This window comes from Oryctolagus cuniculus, chromosome 12 (assembly GCF_051225735.1).
Source record: "Oryctolagus cuniculus isolate XC-2025 breed Fujian yellow rabbit chromosome 12, ASM5122573v1, whole genome shotgun sequence".
NCBI classification, from domain to species: Eukaryota; Metazoa; Chordata; class Mammalia; order Lagomorpha; family Leporidae; genus Oryctolagus; species Oryctolagus cuniculus.
In genome coordinates, this window is record NC_142878.1 from 71,144,897 (window position 1) to 71,165,322 (window position 20,426).

At 39.3% G+C, this 20,426-nt stretch overlaps 1 protein-coding gene across 1 annotated transcript in view; it reads left to right on the top strand.

Annotated features, from left to right (window-relative positions):
• Positions 1 to 20,426, top strand: part of SLC12A1 (solute carrier family 12 member 1) — a gene marked incomplete at its 5' end in the record, with an annotated part of 108,173 nt that overhangs the window by 20,975 nt on the left and 66,772 nt on the right. Inside the window, 5 exon segments of the mRNA NM_001170971.1 lie at positions 1,318 to 1,457; positions 2,499 to 2,609; positions 5,080 to 5,191; positions 7,755 to 7,882; positions 13,826 to 13,910. Coding sequence (NP_001164442.1) covers positions 1,318 to 1,457; positions 2,499 to 2,609; positions 5,080 to 5,191; positions 7,755 to 7,882; positions 13,826 to 13,910 — 576 coding nt within the window.

Here is a 20,426-nt window from a genome sequence, read left to right on the forward strand (position 1 = left end):
AAACCACTGTTATAAGTCCTCCCTATCATTCTTCCCACTTGCTAAGTGCATGTACATCTGGATATTTAACAACAATAATGCCTTCTTAAACTACAACCATGGAAAACCAAGTCTGATATTTAGAATAATACACAGCATTTGGGGACTGGCACTGTGGCATAGTAGGCTAAGCCTCCACCTGCAGTGCAGGCAGGTGCTAGTCTTGGCTGCTCCTCTTCCAATCCAGCTCTCTGCTATGGCTTGGGAAAGCAGTGGAAGATGACCCACATGTTTTGTCCTTCCTTGTGCTATCATCACAGTGGTACAGCCATCTCCATGTACTTGTGTGGGGACTTGGAAGAAGCTTCTGGCTCCTGGCTTCGGATTGGCTCAGCTCCGGTCATTGTGGCCATTTGGGGAGTGAACCAGCAGATGGAAGACCTTTGTCTCTATCTCTCCCTCTCTCTATCTGCAACTCCACCTCTTGAATAAATAAATATATAATCTTTAAAAAACATAGAGCATTCTACAGGCACCTTGCTTCACGCAGTATGTTTATACACGTGCATACATACCTACATATATAAGTGCAACAGAAGTGAATTAGAAAAACAAAGATAAACTTTACTCACTTCACTTTTTAAGAAATCTTATTTATTCATTTGAAAGTCAGAGTTACAGAGAGAGGAAGGGAGAAAGACACACAGAGAGAGAGAGAGATCTGCTGGTTCATTCCCTAAATGGATACAAAAGCCTGGACTGGGCCAGGCTGAAATTGGAAGCCTACAGGGGCCCAAAGACTTGGGCCATCTTCTGCTGCTTTCCCAGGCACATTAGCAGGGAGCTGGATCAGAAATGTAGCAGCTGAGACTCAAACTGGTGACCATATGGAATGTTAGCATTGCAGGTGGGCAGATAAACCCATTATGCCACAGTGTTGGACTCTACCCACTTCATTTTCTACCAAGGCCTGTCCCTGGAAATTTTGGACATAGTACTTTGCTTTTAGTTGAATTATTAATTTGAATACTGAAGTGATTTTTTAAAGACAAAGCATTTTTGGAGGTTTCTGTCTTCTTATATGCAGAATTTTTTGACATTCCAGTCTCAATAAATTGGATTTTATTGAGATATTTCCACTGCAGACTGTGCAGAGTACATGAAATGGCTAAATTATTCACTAAGATGATGTGAGATTCCTATAATTATTAGGAAATTATCATATTTTTATTAGACTAGTTAACAGTTTGAGTGTTATCAGATATTCAAAGTCATTTGATCACATAAACTAATACATTAGCATTTCCTCAATGTAAAGAATGTTCATTTCTGTTTCAGGTGGGGCCTATTATCTAATTTCAAGAAGCTTAGGGCCCGAGTTCGGTGGGTCAATAGGCTTGATCTTTGCTTTTGCCAATGCAGTGGCTGTTGCTATGTATGTGGTGGGATTTGCTGAGACTGTGGTAGATCTTCTTAAGGTAATTAAAAGCTTTTCTTTCCTTTGGCCAAGATGGATAATTCTATTTTGTTTGCTGTTTTAGGGCACTAGGACAATGTTATGGGGGAAAGGTAGACATAGTGAAAGGAGTTGCAGGGTTAGCATCAAAAGGTCTGGCTTTGAGACTCGGCTCTCACATTTATTATCTGAGATTCTTGGGGCCAGTCCCTCTATTCCTGGGGACTTTGTTTTCCAAATATATAAAATGGACTCAGAATATTATTGTATGCATTTCATAGGAAGTTGGTACAGATCAAATGAACTAATGTATGTGAAAATGAAACATCAGATAAGCGATGGATGTTATTATTAGCAGTAAAACTATTTTTATGGTTATATATTTCCAAAGGTAAAGGAAGCTCAAATACTGGAAAAATTCACTGCAGAAAACAAGGCATTCTCTAGTTTAGGGGCCCCCTTTAGAAGGGTGTGTGTGCAATCACACTGATTAGCTCATAAACAAACTAACTTCTAGTCTTCCTTTCATGATAACACTTGGATTCACTAAATTGGTAAAAGTACCTCTACCTGAAATGTAGACAAATGAATGTATTATATATTTAATATAATATGTTATCTTTTAAGAGATGCATTATCAGGTCTCTGTAGTCAATTCTTATATTTAACAGCACTTAATTTTCCAATAGTCACTTTATTAACCACTCATTTTTATTCTTCTAGGATTCCCCTTGACACACAAACGTAACTATTTTTATGAAACAAAACACAATAGGTATTTGTGTGCAGAATTTTACTGTGTGCCACAATAGCTTCAAAAGCTGTAACTAGAATTAATCTCTAAAATTTCCAACTCCTGTCCATGGATCTCAAAGGTTTATTATCTTGGAAAAGTAAAATAGGGTTAGGTTCTTTATATTCTCAAATTTATGAGCACTTTATTTTTATGTTATCCAAGATGGCCCCAGGCAATAGTGTAGAGTATCTTTTCATTGTTAAATGCTAACATAAGACACATATGCAAAAAGCTATATATCTAAGTATGTCAGTGATTCTTTTTTAGGAAAGTGATTCAATGATGGTGGATCCAACCAATGACATCCGGATAATAGGCTCCATCACAGTGGTGATTCTTCTAGGAATTTCAGTCGCTGGGATGGAATGGGAAGCAAAGGTGAATTTCTCCAAATGATTTTATCAACAACTGATGATCAGGTCCTCAACAAATTGCAGAGATAGGAAGAATCCCATATTAAAAAAAAAATCACTATTACTATCTGCTACCATGAGAGGAGCAGCAGAGAGCCAGGTGGAATACCAAGCTCACAAAGCACAAAGTCCCAAGCAGTTGTGACTCGCAGCTCCGATGTTTTAGTTGCCCCCTGTGTTTTGTCCTTCTTTGTGCTAGCATCCCAGTGGTTCAGCTACAAGTTTGCTGCCATCTTCTTGTACAGACTCATTATGCTCATAGCAACAGTCCACACTAGAAGCCTTTGTCTCTTAGTCACAAACTGTGGTTTCCCTTTCAAGCTTCTGGGTGCTGAAGCCCAAAAGCAATGACAAGTATGTTGGGCGAAACTAACAGAGACAGGAACAACCATTCCTCTCCGACACTCAGAACTTCACCAGAAAACCCTAGCACAACATAGCCTTTATAAGCAGAAAATATCTGTATTTAACCATGAGCAAAAATTGATAGCAAATTTCTGACTGATGAGTAACATGTCTTTTGCTTCCTTTATAACTCCCTACAGTAATTGGTACAATCAAAAAATGTTCCCTTGTGCCTGAAGATGCAGTAACTAGTCCTCAAGTGGTCACTAGAAGTAGGTTCATAAAGCCTCGGACCTATATAAGGCAGTAGGAAATGTTAGCATTAATTTGTGGATCATGCATTCACACATTAAAAAAAATTAAGCGCCTAACATGTTCTGTGAGGCAGTAGATAGTCATCAAAACAGGCACAGTGTTAGCCCTGGTTCAGCATATGACCTATAAATAGATGAAAAATAAATAATACATACAAAATGGTAAATTGTGAGAAGTACTACAAAGGAAATAAAGATAACATTGAATACCTACTTTACAGGTTATTCCCTGAAGGAAATAATATAGATCATGGCAGGATAGTGTAGTATTCAAAGCTCTAGCTCTGCAGTTAGAGTGCCTGGATTTCAATCTAGTTAATACCTCTGTGACCTTGAGTAAATTACTTAACTTCTGTATGCCTCAGTTTTCTTATCTTTAAAATGGGAATAATAAAATTACCCATTATGTAAAATTAAATCTGTATCTATTACATTGTGAGTCCTCAGTGAACATTAGCTGCTATTATTTAGATTAAGTGGTCAGGAAAAACCTCTCTCTCTCTCTCCCTCTCTGTCTCTGTCTCCCCCCTCCCCTTCAAGATTTGTTTAATTATTGGAAAAGAAGAGAGAAAGAGAGAGTGAGAGAAAAAGACAGAGATCTTCTATCCAGTGGTTCACTTCCCAATCGACCACAACAGCCAGTCCTAGGCCAGGCCACATTTGGAGCCAGGAATTCCACCCAGGTCTCCCACAAGGGTGGCATGAACCAAAGTACTTGGGTCATCATTTGCTATCTCCCAGGTGCATTATCAGGAAGCTGGATGAGAAGTATTGAGTAGGGGCCAGTGTTTTCAGCTGGTTATCTTGTCACCTGCATGCTGGCATCCTATATCAGAGTATCGGTTTCAGCCCCAGCTGCTCTGTTTCTGTTACAGCTCTTTGCTAATACTTGGGTCCCTGCCACCCACTTCAGAGACCCAGTTGGAATTCCAACCTCTTAGTTTTGGCCTGGTAGTCATTTGGGGGATGAACCAGCAGATGGAAGATCTCTTTCTCTGTCTCTCCCTTTCTTTCATTCCACCTTTCAAATAAATAAAAATTATAAAATTTTAAAAAATAAAACTTAAAGAAAGAAGTATAGAATAGCCAGAACTTCAACTGACATTGCAATATGGGATGCAGGTGTCCCAAGCAGTGGCTTCACACACGATACCACAACACCACACGTGCCCTCACAGAAAAACTCTCCAAGGAAGTAACAGACTTAAAAGATGAGAAGAAATAGCTATGCAAAGAGTAGGGTAAAGCAGAATCCCAGTAGAGAGAGCAAAAAGCCAGTATGCCAATGTTGAGAGCCTGAAGGGAGCTCACTGGACTGGTCACTTTTGCAGACTGCTTGTGCTGAACACATGTTGGCAGCCTGACATCAAGTGGACTGGGCATCACATGAATTCTGTGACTCATTCTGTGTTCTTGTACTCCTTTTGCAGTTAGCACTGGAAAGAGGAATGTGTTTTGCCTAAATAATAAGTCTACCAGTGTTAAAGCCTTCAGCTCCTTGCATATTACAAGGGCTAATACAGTAGTTGGCTACTTAGAATGTTCTTGAAATGTTACCATGAGGAGCCAAAGCACATTCTTCTATTGAGCATGCACCTCAGGTAGACTTAGGTTTATTAAGATGCCGTTCTACAAGGGTGCATTTAGTACCTGCTCTAGGTGGCAGTCTTAACTGGAAAATTAGACGGTCTTTCTGCAGTGGACACTTACAACATTTATTAGCATGTAAGTTTTAAAATTAATCTAATTTGATCTCCTTTTACTTTGCCATTGCAGGCTCAAGTGATTCTTCTGATCATTCTCCTCATTGCTATTGCAAACTTCTTCATTGGAACTGTCATTCCATCTAACAATGAGAAGAAATCCAGAGGTTTCTTTAATTACCAAGGTACATATGACAAATTAGTTGCTTTTCAGTATACGTTTCTCTATATTTCCCTTTCATTACCATCCCCAGCACCAAAACCACAGTGATCAAAACACCAGTGTGGTTCACGGAAGATCCAATGTGGATTTGAGACCCAGGATTGGGCCAGCCCCGCGGCTCACTTGGCTAGTCTTCCGCTTGCGGCACCGGTGCCCTGGGTTCTAGTCCTGGTCGGGGTGCCAGATTTTGTCCTGGTTGTCCCTCTTCCAGGCCAGCTCTCTGCTGTGGCCTGGGAGTGCAATGGAGGATGGCCCAAGCCTTTGGGCCCTGCACCTGCATGGGAGACCAGGAGGAAGCACCTGGTTCCTGGCTTTGGATCAGCGCGGCGTTCCGGTCCCAGTGTGCCAGCTGTAGCGGCCATTTGGGGAGTGAACCAATAGAAGGAAGACCTTTCTCTCTGTCTCTCTCTCTCAATGTCCACTCTGCCTGTCAAAAAAAAAAAATAAAATAAAATAAAAAGAGAGAGAGAGAGAGAGAGAGATCCAGGATCACTTAACATGTTTGAGTCTTAACATTTTCCTGCTGAAGTGAGGGTGCTAATAATAACATCTTCGGGAATTTTGAGAACAAAATAAGATATTGGCTATGAAAATGTTTTATAAACCTTAAAACGTTGGGCAAATTTTTTTTTTTGACAGGCAGAGTGGACAGTGAGAGAGACAGAGACAGACAGAAAGGTCTTCCTTTACCATTGGTTCACCCTCCAATGGCCGCCACAGCCGGCGTGCTGTGGCCGGCGCACCGCGCTGATCCGATGGCAGGAGCCAGATGCTTATCCTGGTCTCCCATGGGGTGCAGGGCCCAAGCACTTGGGCCATCCTCCACTGCACTCCCTGGCCACAGCAGAGAGCTGGCTTGGAAGAGGAGCAACCGGGACAGAATCCGGTGCCCCGACTGGGACTAGAACCCAGTGTGTTGGCGCCACAAGGCGGAGGATTAGCCTAGTGAGCCGCGGCACCAGCCCAGGCAAATTGTTTTTGCTATCTACTAGTAGATGTAGCACTTGCAAGGAAAGGGAACCCAACTCAAACTATTTGTTCAACAATTGTAGACCACCCAAGCCAAGCACGATCATTTTTTTTCTTCTGGGCAGACTTTTTTTGCATCTTCTCTTGCTATTGCATTTCCTGGTCAAACATCACTGTCAGATTTCCATGTATAAATGATTGTTGGAGTAACTTAGTATAGCATCCTGTGATAACATCAATAGGCATGAAATTTGACTTTTCTCTCCAATTTTACTGCACCTACCCACTCTTTCTCACTCAAAAATCTACTGCTCGGGTTTTTAAATTTTTCCTTCATTATTTGCTCAGCTTTCAGTAATTTGTGTCCTTTTCCTATCACCCCCTTTTTCTTGTTTCTTCTTCTTGGTAAAGATTGTCTTACTTGCTTCTCATGTCAACATCCTTTTCCTTTCTATTCTTTCCTCTCCTACTGTACTTTTATGATTTTCCTAACTTTTGTACCTCAGATTCTTTTGTTCACATTTTCTTCTTCCCTTTCTTCCTCCTTTCTATTTTCCCTCTAGATTTTTTCCTTTGCATCTAACTATTTTGGTGACAATCTGAGGTACAGTATTATTTTATAAACACAGCTTCTCACTAGAATATCCTCCCATATAGGAAAAATTTGTATAATGATCTAAAATCCAATCTGTGGGTATGAGGAGTGAAGAGATTTATATATTAGTAGCAAAATGGTAAAGTAGCCTCACCCACAAAATTACCCTATAACTTTTTTTAAAGAAAATAGTGTTTATTATTTAAGGTTTTTATATATTTGAGAATGTAGTTTTATGTGTGGAGGTGGTGGTGTTGTATGAGTATTTGTAGTTTACTTGTGACTATGCTAGTATGGTCATAACAAAATTCTTCATCTCCTCCTCTTTCAAACTAAATTCACAGAGGTCAAGCAGCCGAGGTCTCTGTTGACACACACAAAAAAAAATCATTATTTTTTTTTTTTTTTGGAACTACATGCTAGGGGAGTGAATTTTTGAATTTTGGTAAATATTAACATAGTGTCCATCAGAAGTTCACCAGCATATCCAAGTTCATTCCATTTAGAATATAGGGATGATTTGTATTTAGAAATATAAGGCCGGCGCCGCAGCTCCCTGGGCTAATCCTCCACCTGCGGTGCCGGCACACCGGGTTCTAGTCCTGGTCGGGGCCCCGGATCCTGTCCCGGTTGCCCCTCTTCCAGGCCAGCTCTTTGCTGTGGCCTGGGAGTGCAGTGGAGGATGGCCCAAGTACTTGGGCCCTGCACCCCATGGGAGACCAGGAGAAGCACCTGGCTCCTGCCATCGGATCAGCGCGGTGCGCCGGCCGCAGCGCGCTGGCCACGGCGGCCATTGGAGGGAGAACCAACGGCAAAGGAAGACCTTTCTCTCTGTCTCTCTCTCTCACTGTCCACTCTGCCTGTCAAAAAATTTAAAAAAATATATAAAAGTCAAAGATATTTTGTCTCTATTACTGTAAACAATGTTTACATGATGATTTTCTCTTAATTGATATTGCAGCATCAATATTTGCAGAAAATTTTGGGCCAAGCTTCACAAAGGGTGAAGGCTTCTTCTCTGTCTTTGCCATCTTCTTCCCAGCAGCCACTGGGATACTTGCTGGTGCCAACATCTCAGGAGACTTGGAGGTATGTTGTTTGTTTTCTCTGCTTTGTAGTCTTGGGAGGTGGTAGTGGACTTGATGGACAGCCCGGGGAGCTATGGAGATTAAATGTGACTACATTTCCCTACAGATTCAAAGCCATAAGATTTCTGTAAGGTTTTCTGACTGTTTCTTCCAATGCCAAAATTGGATTCCTTTAACAGATAGTTTTTCCAATAGTCTTGAGTGATAATGGAACAGAATATATATTGTGTCATTTTTACAACAAAATTAATATAATTAAGTAAAAAAATACCAGAACCACCTTTTTTCTTTAAAACTCATAATGAGGAGCCAGTGTTGTGGTACAGAGGGGTAAGCCACAGCCTGCAATGCCAGAATCCCATATGAGTACTGGTATGAGTCCTGGCTGCTCCATTTCCAATCCTTCTCACTGCTAATGGCCTGGAAAAGCAGCTGAAGAAGGCCCAAGTGCTTGGGCCCCTGCCAACCACATAGGAAACCCAGATGAAGTTCCTGGCTCCTGGCTTTGGCCTGGCCCAGCCCTGGCCATTGTAGCTATTTGGTGAGTGAACTAGAGGGTGGAAGATCTCTGACTCTGTCTCTGTCTCTCCCTCTCTGTCTCTGTAACTCTACCTTTCAGATAAATAAATAAATCTTTAAAAAATGAATGAGAACATGAAACATTCATGAACAAGCAAGTAATAAAACAAAACAAAACAAAAAAAACCAACTGCTTTAGCACTGCTCTTATACTATATTTTATGATATGTACCATTAAAAGCATTGTATTAGTTAGGATTTTGGTTTGAATGCTTTATAAAAAATCAATAACAGTAGCCAAAACAAAGCAGTTGATTTTCCCAGTATATGAAAATTGGAGTTCACTGCCCATCCAGTGCTCCAAAAGGTAGCCTAGGTCTCCTTTTTTACTACGACCTTGGAGTTCGCCCTCATCTGCAAGGTCCAAGAAGAAAGATCATTTCCAAGACAATATTCTAATTCATAGGAGGAGAATGAGAAAATAGAGAGCAAACAGTTGCTGGAACTTGAATTTACTGCTTCTATTGACATCTTACTAGCCAGAATTTAGAATTATGACCATATCCAGTTTCCAGAGAGTTTGAGAAATGTAGTCCCTAATGGAACAGCTATGTGCCCAAATAAGATTTTAGGAGTCTGTCCAATCAAAAGGAAGAAAATGAGCAGAATAAATATAGGGGACAATAAGGACTTTGTACCACATACACAAAAAGTAGAAGACACAGTTTTTGCTTAAAAAATTTATAATCAAGTTCAGAAGACAAAACATCTTTTCAAGAGTCATCAGAAGACTTGTATAAATTAACACCAAATGTACTACCCTCGTGGGTTGTGAAATAGTTTTACAAACAATTGTTAGGTCAGTCAGAGATGATTTCCTAAGGGAAGTAACTTTTGAACCTGAACTTAAGTAAAGGCTAAATACTATTGGTGAGGAAATTCAAGGGTTTCCCAGGCTGAGAAGACAATAAGAACACTCCAACATAAGAAAATCTTGAGAAGTCTCTTATGTTTCAACTGGAGACATCTTATATAGCTGGATAAAGGAGAGAGGAAACAACTTTGGCAGGATCTGAGTGAGAGGTACTTGATTTAGCATGAAAATGGATCCTTTGCCTTTGGTTTTATTCATTGCTGTATCCTCAGAACAAGTAAGACATTGATAAATATTTATCAATATATAAAAAGCATTTGGATTTGTTATAGAAGGACCCACAGTGTCATAATAAATACTTTAGCAGAGACATGGGGTAAAAAAGATTATGCTGCAGTCAGAAAAATTACTTCTTTAAAATGATTCAAGTAATATCAGTGCCTAATGAAACAGCTATGGATGTTAAACTTCCAGTTTGTCAGCTCTGTAAAACTATCAGGGGTCATTTACTAAGTATTTCTGTAAACTATAGATACAAGTTTAAATGAAAAAATGTGCTTTGTAAAGACTCCTTAAAAACAAGTTTGCATCCAGTGCCTAGTAGTCAGTTCAGCTTAGCCAGCATTTACTGAGTATTCATACCAGGTACCAGAAAAAGCGAAGAATTTCATCTTTGATGAAGGTGGAGACAGACTTACACTTTAAGAGTCAGAACAAACAAAAATAGAGTAATGTGCAAGGAAAAGAGAAACCAAAATTACCTTCCCACCCCAAAAAGTAAGTGAAGACTTTGAGTGGAGGTGATACTCAATCCAGATTTCAAGGGTTGAATAAGAATTTGTCAATAGCACAAAGAGGAGAGGGATATTGCAACCGAAGGAATGGGTTATGAAAAAGCACAAAGAAAGATGTGGTGGGAATTATTATATGTGCAGAATGCAATATATAAATATGTTCATCAATACATTGATAAACATATTTATAAAGAATTCTATATATCTTAAACATTCTTGGAATAAACAAAGAACTAGAACATGTTATCCCTGTTAAAAAAAAGGCAAGACTTAAAATCCCCTTCTGAAAAAAAAAGCAATAGCTTGATGTGGGATTTTTATGCTAGTAAATAATTCTATTTTTATTTATAAATATATAATGAGAAATCTCCAATTTTGAATATATGTGTAAAGAAAGTACAGAGAATAGTCTGTAATGGTTTTCAGGACATGTACAGTATGGTACTGTGGTGAAATGTTGCATTCTTTTCATTTAAAAGTACAATTAAGCTTAAATTTTAATATGTACACTATTGTGTACTTTTAAATAGAACTCAGAGGCCCTTAAAACTGCACACAATAGACTTTGGATATTACCTCAAAACTAGCTAGAGACATTCAGAAGGTTAGATAAGTGAGTAACATGATCATACATGTGTTTCAGAAAAAGCTTGCTAGTAGCTTCTAAAGGATGAATTAGAGTGGGGGAATGGGGACAAGAAGCAGAAAGATCAGTTATACCATGTCATAGTAGTCTGAACAAGAGATGACATGGGCCTGAATTAAGACATACAGGAGAAAAGTATCAAAAGAGTTGTTTTTTATTAGAGTTAGCAGAAAAAAAATGGAAAGAGTATGTTTTCAGTAAGGAAACATTGTGTATCACAATCAAGTACACATTTACAAAGTTATCCCCAAATGGTTCTTTATTACAACTAATGTATTCTGATATTTTCACATCAATTCTACTATACTGTATTTTTTTAAAAAAATTTTATTTATTTATTTAAAAGGCAGAGTTAAAGAGAGACAGGGAGAGACAGAGAGAGATTTTCCATCTGCTGGTTCACTCCCCAGATGGCCAGGGCTGAACTAGGCTAAAGCCAGGAGCCAGGAGCCAGGAGCTTCTCCTCAGTCTCATGTGGGTGGTAGGGGACCCAACAGTAGGTCATTCTCCATTGCTTTCCCAGGCCATTAGCAGGGAACTGGATTGGAAGTAGAGCACCTGAGACTTGAACCAGCACCCATATGGGATGCTGGCACTGCAGGTAGTGGCTTTCCTGCTATGTCACAACACCAGCCCCTATATTATATTCTTTTAAAGCTGGTTGCATTCTACTGAATTGACTCCCTGGCATAGCAGATGGGACGAGGGAAAGGAAGCTCAGATTTGGTCATTGTGTTGGAATGACAGAAGGACATTAGAGTGGAGAGCTAGAGTTGTGGGTAGCTAGATTTATGAATCTGGAGATCTAGAAATGAGGAAAGTGAGGAATAGGAAGCCTAGCGTGGTTGAGCTCAATCAGGTATGTACAAGAAGGAGGAGAGAAACAGTCTATTGGAGCATTCTGGGAAACAAGGATTCAAATTATTAATGGCATAAAGGGAGATCATGAAGGAAGAAGAGAAAGAGCTAAATAAGAAGTAGGGCAAACTAAGAGATAGTGGGAATTTAAAAGTCCAAAGAGAAGCATGCTTTGAGCAGGAGTAACACAGTCAAAAGCCAGAATGGTCACGCATGTTAAGTACTGAGATAACAATATGTTGGGAAATGGCAAGGAGACTTCAGTGTATGTAGATAATATTTCTATTAGTGATACTATAAGTAAAAGATAATGCAGTTCAATTGGGTAAATATTTACTGTTTAAACACTACAGAACTATGCAGGATGCTGACCTCTGCTCACAGTCTCATAAGCCTTCTCAAGATGACACTTCAGGTTGCCAGTGACAGTCAACAAGAGCTGGCACAGGGGCTTCTACAAAATCCCTGAACCTTCTGTTCACAAAGAACATAATAATAGATTATCATAAAAATGTATCTAGGAAAAGATTTTGGGAAATATTCAAGTCTAACTGAGAGGGTTAAATTGTGATTTCAGAGATGCAACATTAGGATGGGGTTGACCTATTCAATAAGCAGCAAGATTGCTAATATTCTGTCCTTAGGAAAAACATGTTTAATGAAAAATATGGAAGAAGGTTGGATTTGGGAATACTATTGAGGAATGGAAACCAACACTGAGAGTGAAAACCAAGAGTTTTGTCAAAGTCATGAGCCCTGTTTAATGATAGCTAGATAAGACAATGTGACTACAAGATCATACATTAATATAATTTATATGTGTTAGGGTCAGTTAGATTCTCATGTAATATCTATTTGGTAATTCTAGAGTTTGTAGTAGATAACTGTAAATAAAAAGAAAAAATTGTAAAGATTTTGGGTTTTAGGTGCAAGACTACCTTCTGTACTCACGCTTCTTATCCTTATATATTTTTTCTTCCTAAGTCAGTTCTTCACATTTCACTTATATATCAAGAAACTCAATTTTCAAAACAAATGTCAAAATGTAATGGAGGGACTGAGGGGAGCCCATTTCAGCCAGAATTCCTTCTTCCATTCCTGTACTGCTCACATCACACCAGCTACACTGACTTTTGGAGAGAACTATTTAGAAGGAAGACATTGGATATTCATATATCAGAACAAGCCCTGTGTGCAGTTATTCCCAGAAAGGTGGGGAGGAAATAATGATCACAGAATAGTTCCATAGTGCTGGCCTACTCCAATATGGGGCCATATTCACTTGGGGTTCAGTTATGACTTCCAGCCATCAAGTTGAGTTTTCATCCCCCATGACTTTTTGATGAACTTGATAAGCATATGTAAGATTCTTAATCTCAAACTTTCTTTGACTGTATTGATTGCTTGTTTGTATTGATAAGTCTCATGTCCTCTGGTGAGGACTCTAATGCCTACTGAGATTGTGATTCCCTCAATTGCATATATATTGACTACAACAGACACTGTATGTATAAGCAATACATACATCAAAATCTCTATTTAATAATCCCTGTTAAATTGAATTGAATATAATTCAATATGCTCTTTGGAAATTGATTTTATATGATTTAGCATCTGAAATAGGATATAAAATGGTAAATTTAATATAATGTGAACCCAGCTCAGCAAACATATGCATTTAATAGCAAGAGAAAAGCCCATCTTTGGGGGGTAAGCTTGAATTTGCCTCTTTCTTTATGCCTGCTTATGAAAATTAAATATCTCCCACTGCAGTTATTCCTGAACTAGATTCCAAATGGGGAATTTGAGGGACTAGAGAATTGAGTAGATTATCTTTCTGCTCAGTCAGAAATAATTCCTTTAAAAGCAAGCCTAAATGCAATACAACACAAATACACAGAGAGAGAGAGAGAGATCATCCACATGCCAGATATTTGAATGTTTCTCCCCGACACTTCGAGATCTGATCCATCTACCAGAATTCCCAGGAGATAAGTGATGGGAGAAGTCTTGCTGAGTGAATTACCTGGTATAGGTTTTACAGATTCCTTTATTCACTCTGAACACCTTGTATTTATCCAAAAAGAACTTGAGCTTACCATTTTGCTATTAACTTGATCTTTTCTATAGAACTTGCCACACAAAGAGTAGCCTAAAAATTAGAAAATACAAAAATAATTCAAAGTGTTGCTTTTCCTGTTGTTGCTTATGGAACCTATATTGCTAATCCTGCCTTCACATTATCTTTTAAAGGACCCTCAAGATGCCATCCCCAGAGGAACTATGCTGGCCATTTTCATTACTACTGTTGCCTACATAGGTGTTGCTATTTGTGTAGGTAAGTAGTATGTTTCTGGTGGCAGAATGTCAGAATAGCAAGGAATCCAGTCGCTCTTCATATATAGTGGGCATTCAGTGAATAACAAATAGAACATTTTTTAAAGACAACATTTTTAATTCCCTTCTTGGTACCTTAATAGTTTGGATGCTTTAGGGATTTGAATGCAATTAAGCTATAATGCAAGTATCTCTCGTTCAGGGCTACACTAAAACTAATCAGAATGCTAATTCTGCTGGAATGCAAACAGGGTCCCATTTTGCTACCCTAGATGATAATCCCACTGGTAAGGTAGCTATCATTTCTAGAGCCCAACTTCTCTGTCCTAGGAGACAGGTGAATAACAGTCAGAAAAGAAGCAAAAATCTAAACCAAATTGAACTAGAAAACAAGACCAAGAAACAGCCTTAACAAGGTAGGAAAGATATAGAATTTATGACTGTATTTCATCCTTACATTGATGTTCCTCTTATGGAAATGTCACTGTCACTAACTGGCAGGAAATCAGAACAAGTTCCAGCTGCTGGCTGTGTGGGCAGCCAGCCCCCACACTGCTCAGTGAACAGAAAATATGTGTATTCTCCTGCTGTGCCTGAGGCTGACTTTGGTTCCACCTGTGGCCTATCTCATATTTACAGTAGGAGAGAAAGAAATCTGGTTTCCTTCTTTTCTGTGCACAATAGGGAATACAGCAATAGTAGACCACTATGGAAGCCTGGATGACCATTTTGACAAGGGTACATCCCAGTCATTTTTGCTTATTGTAAGGGGAATAGGGAAAGTACTTAGATTCTTACCTGTCTCACTGACTTCTTTTTTTTTTTTTTTGACAATACAAATTCTACTTTTTAATCTAGAAAAGAATTTTACTATGAAATAAAAGATTATTAATATATTCTAAGTCACAGATATAGGACTTTGAAGGTACTAAAAAAGAGACTTGTATTTTCTTATCTCAAATTATACCCATATAGGGCTTTTCTTAGACATATTAATTTTAAAAATTGACAATAGAAATAGCAAAATTAGTAAGTAAAAAGTTAATTTATTCTATACTAAGAGGAAACAAAGCAACATTTTGCTCTCATTTTTAATAAAATATCCTAAAATCATACACAAAGCAGTTTCCTTGCTTTGTATATGGTAACATAATTAATGTACACACTAACTCTTTTTATTTAATGAGTACAAATTTCATAATTACAACTTTAGAAATATAGTGATTCTTCCCATCATACTCACCCTCCTGCCCCCACTCCCACCCTACCACCTCCTTCATCTCCTATTCCCAGTCCCATTCTCTATTGAGGTTCATTTTTAATTAACTTTATACACAGAAGACCAACTCTATACTAAGTAAAGATTTCAACAACTTGCACACACACACACACACACACAGAGTTTGAGAACAAGTTTTACAGTTAGTTCTCATAATACAACTCATTGAGAATAGAGGTCCTGCATGGGAAGCAAGTGCACAATGACTCCTGTTGTTAATTTAATAATTAACACTCTTATGTATGATGTCAGTGGTAACCCAAGGCTCTTAACATGAACTTACAAGGCTACTGAAGCCCTTTGAACTCACAGTCTCCATCAACATTTAGATAAGGCCATAAGCAGCATGGAAGTTTTCTCCTCCCTTCAGATAAAAGTACATCCTTCTTTTATGGCCACTTTTTTCCACTTGGGTGTCACTCACAGAGATCCTTCATGTAGGACATTTTTTTGCCACAGTGTCTTACCTTTCCATGCTTGAAATGCTCTCGAGTGCTTTTCAGCCAGACCAGAATGCCTTATCGACTGATTCTGAGGTCAGGGTGCTATTCAGAGTGATTGTCATTCTATGAGTCTGCTATGTGGACTGCTTCTAATGTTGGAACATTCTCTAATTTTAATTCTATCTATTATTACCAGACACTTGATCATATTTATATGATCCCTTTATTGTAAGGGGAATAGGGAAAGTACTTAGATTCTTACCTTTCTCACTGACTTTTTTTTTTTTTGACAGTACAAATTCTACTTTTTAATCTAGAATTTTACTATGAAATAAAAGATTATTAATATGTTCTAAGTCCTATTATATATAATAATTGTAATTGTCCTATCTATATGATCACTTTAACACTTAATCTTATCACTTTAACGCTTAAGATGGCATTTTTACCTCCCAGCTTAATAGGACTTGAGGTCCCATGGTGTCGCTCCCCCTCTTCGTGGAGGAACGACACAGGACCCTGTGCTGTTCTTTTGTCTGCTCGGCCCTCCCCGGGTTTGCTGTTGGTTCTTCCCGGGTTGGCTACTGACCCTTCCACCTCCGTGGAAGGGCGGTTCCCCCTAGCCACTTTCCCCACTTCCGCGGGGGAGCGGCACACCGCCGGCCGGCTCTCTCGGGGGCTGCACAGGTGTTCCTTCAGATAGATGTTCCTCTTAAATGTTCCTGGTGCATGTTGTCTCTCTCCTCCTTTATAGTCCTCTTCCACCAATCCCAACTCTGCTACCCACACGCCGAATACGCTGCTCTCCTCCAATCAGGAGCAGGTCCTACAGTTTATTGGTTGAACTGGAGGCAGCTGTGTAGAAGCTGTTACTCCCTTCTCAGCGCCATATTGTGGGAGAGCAGATGCATAGAATAAGTCTTAATTCCAGTAACAGTCTAGTCCGAGTTGCTCCCCACACCATGGCAAGTTTTTAAACTGTACCCTTAGAAGTAAGTCCATAGGAATGTATGAAGAACTATACAGCTTTACAGTTACAAACTTCTTCCTCTCTCTATTCCCACTCTTATTTTTTACTGAGATCTATTTTCAATTGACTTTATACACATATGGTTAAGTCTATGTTAAGTAAAGGGTTCAACAAATAGTATTAAGGAGGAAAAAAATACTGTTCCTCAACAGTTAAGATAACGGCTGTTCAAAGTCATTGCTTCTCAAAGTATCAATTTCACTTCTAAAGATTTCCTTTTAGGTGCGCATTAGTTATCACAGATCAGAGAGAACATGTGGTATTTTTCCCTTTGGGACTGGCTTATTTAACTATAATGTTTTCCAGATTGATCCATTTTGTTGCAAATGACAGGATTTCTTTTTTTTTTTTTTTTTTTGACAGGCAGAGTGGACAGTGAGAGAGAGACAGAGAGAAAGGTCTTCCTTTTGCCATTGGTTCACCCTCCAATGGCCGCCGCGGCTGGCGCGCTGCAGCCAGTGCACCACGCTGATCCGATGGCAGGAGCCAGGTACTTATCCTGGTCTCCCATGGGGTGCAGGGCACAAGGCCTTGGGCCATCCTCCACTGCACTCCCTGGCCACAGCAGAGAGCTGGCAACCGGGACAGAATCCGGTGCCCCGACCGGGACTAGAACCCAGTGTGCCAGCGCCGCAAGGCAGAGGATTAGCCTAGTGAGCCGCAGCGCCAGCCCTGGATTTTATTCTTTTTACTGCTGTGTAATATTCCATGGTATACATATCCCATAATTTCTTTATCTAGTCTTTAGTTGATGGACATTTAGGTTGATTCCAAATCTTAGCTATTGTGACTTGAGCTGCAATAAACATGGGGGTGCAGATAATTCTTTTATATGCTGATTTCATTTCCCTTGGGTAAATTCCCAGGAGTGGGATGGCTGGGTCATATGATATAGGTCTATATTCAGATTTCTGAGGTATCTCCAAACTGTTTCAATAGTGGTTTTTCCAGTTTACAGTCCCACCAACAGTGGATTAGGGTACCTTTTCCCCCATATCCTTGCCAGCAATTGTTGTTTGTTGATTTCTGAATGAGAGTCATTCTTTTTTTTTTTTTAGTTTTTTTTTAACTTTTATTTAATGAATATAAATTTCCAAAGTACGATTTATGGATTACAATGGCTTCCCCCACATACCGTCCCTCCCACCCACTACCCTCCCCTTTCCCACTCCCTCTCCCCTTCCATTCACATCAAGATTCATTTTCGATTATCTTAATATACAGAAGATCAGCTTAGTATACATTAAGTAAGGATTTCAACAGTTTGCTCCCACACAGAAACATAAAGTGAAAAATAATAGATGATTTTTTTTAAATGATGATGAACTCAGATCAGACCTATTGTCATGTTTAATCCCAGTGAGAGTCAAGTTGGGAGTTGATAATTTCTTTTTTTTTTTTTTTTTTTTTTTTTTACAGAGGATCAGTTTAGTATACATTAAGTAAAGATTTCAACAGTTTGCACCCCCATAAAAACACAGAGTGAAATATATTGTTTGAGTACTCGTTATAGCATTAAATCTCAATACACAGCACATTAAGGACAGAGATCCTACATGAGGAATAAGTGCACAGTGACTCCTGTTGTTGACTTTACCAATTGACACTCCTGTCTATGGCATCAGTAGTCTCCCTATGCTCCGGTCATGAGTTTCCAAGGCTATGGAAGCCCTCTGAGTTCTCCGATTCTTATCTTGTTTAGACAAGGTCATAGTCAAAGTGGAGGTTCTCTCCTCCCTTCAGAGAAAGGTACCTCCTTCTTTGAAGACCTGTTCTTTCCACTGGGATCTCACTCGCAGAGATCTTTTGCCAGAGTGTCTTGGCTTTCCATGCCTGAAATACTCTCATGGGCTTTTCAGCCAGATCCGAATGACTTTAGGGCTGATTCTGAGGCCAGAGTGCTATTTAGGACATCTGCCATTCTATGAGTCTGCTGAGTATCTCACTTCCCATGTTGGATCACTCTCCCCTTTATTTATTCTATCGGTTAGTGTTAGCAGGTACTAGACTAGTTTATGTGCTCCCTTTGACTCTTAGTCCTTTCATTATGATCAATTGTGAACTGAAATTGATCACTTGGAATAGTGAGATGGCATTGGTACATGCCACCTTGATGGGATTGAATTGGAATCCCCTGGGATGTTTTTAACTCTACCATTTGGGGTAAGTCAGCTTGAGCATGTCCCAAATTATACATCTCTTCCCTCTTATTCCCACTCTTATGTTTAACAGGGATCACATTTCAGTTAATTTTTAACACTTAAGAATAACTGTGTATTAATTACAGAATTAAACCAGTCATATTAAGTAGAACAGACAAAAAAAACTACTAAGAGGGATAATGTATTAAGTTGTTCATTAACAGTCAGGGCTATGCTGATCAACTCACCATTTCCCATAGTGTCCGTTTCACTTCAGGAGGTTTCCTTTTTGGTGTTCAGTCAGTTGTCACTGATCAGGGAGAATATATGGTATTTGTCCCTTTGGGACTGGCTTATTTCACTCAGCATGATGTGTTCCAGATTCCTCCATTTTGTTGCAAATGACTGGATTTCGTTGTTTCTTACTGTGGTATAGTATTCTAAAGAGTACATATCCCATAATTTCTTTATCCAGTCTACCGTTGATGGGCATTTAGGTCGGTTCCAGGTCTTAGCTATTGTGAATTGAGCTGCAATAAACATTAGGCTGCAGACCGCTTTTTTGTTTGCCAATTTCATTTCCTTTGGGTAAATTCCAAGGAGTGGGATGGCTGGGTCGAACGGTAGGGTTATCTTCAGGTTTCTGAGGAATCTCCAGACTGACTTCCATAGTGGCTTGACCAGTTTGCATTCCCACCAACAGTGGGTTAGTGTCCCTTTTTCCCCACATCCTCGCCAGCATCTGTTGTTGGTAGATTTCTGAATGTGAGCCATTCTAACTAACCGGGGTGAGGTGAAACCTCATTGTGGTTTTGATTTGCATTTCCCTGATTACTAATGACCTTGAACATTTTTTCATGTGCCTGTTGGCCATTTGGATTTCCTCTTTTGAAAAATGTCTATTGAGGTCCTTGGCCCATCTCTTAAGTGGGTTGTTGGTTTTGTTTTTGTGGAGTTTCTTGATCTCTTTGTAGATTCTGGTTATTAACCCTTTATCTGTTGCATAGTTTGCAAATATTTTTTCCCATTCTGTCGGTTGTCTCTTCACTCTCCTGACTGTTTCTTTTGCAGTACAGAAACTTCTCAATTTGATGCAATCCCAATAGTTAATTTTGGCTTTGACTGCCTGTGCCTCCCGGGTCTTTTCCAGAAACTCTTTGCCTGTGCCAATATCTTGAAGGGTTTCTCCAATGTTCTCTAGTAACTTGATGGTGTCAGGTCGTAGATTTAGGTCTTTAATCCATGTTGAGTGGATTTTTGTGTAAGGCGTAAGGTAGGGGTCTTGCTTCATGCTTCTGCACGTGGAAATCCAGTTTTCCCAGCACCATTTATTGAATAGACTGTCCTTGCTCCAGGAATTGGTTTTAGATCCTTGATCAAATATAAGTTGGCTGTAGATGTTTGGGTTGATTTCTGGTGTTTCAATTCTGTTCCATTGGTCTATCCATCTGTTTCTGTACCAGTACCATGCTGTTTTGATTACAACTGCCCTGTAGTATGTCCTGAAATCTGGTATTGTGATGCCTCCGGCTTTGTTTTTGTTGTACAAGATTGCTTTAGCTATTCGAGGTCTCTTGTGCCTCCATATAAATTTCAGCACCAATTTTTCCAGATCTGAGAAGAA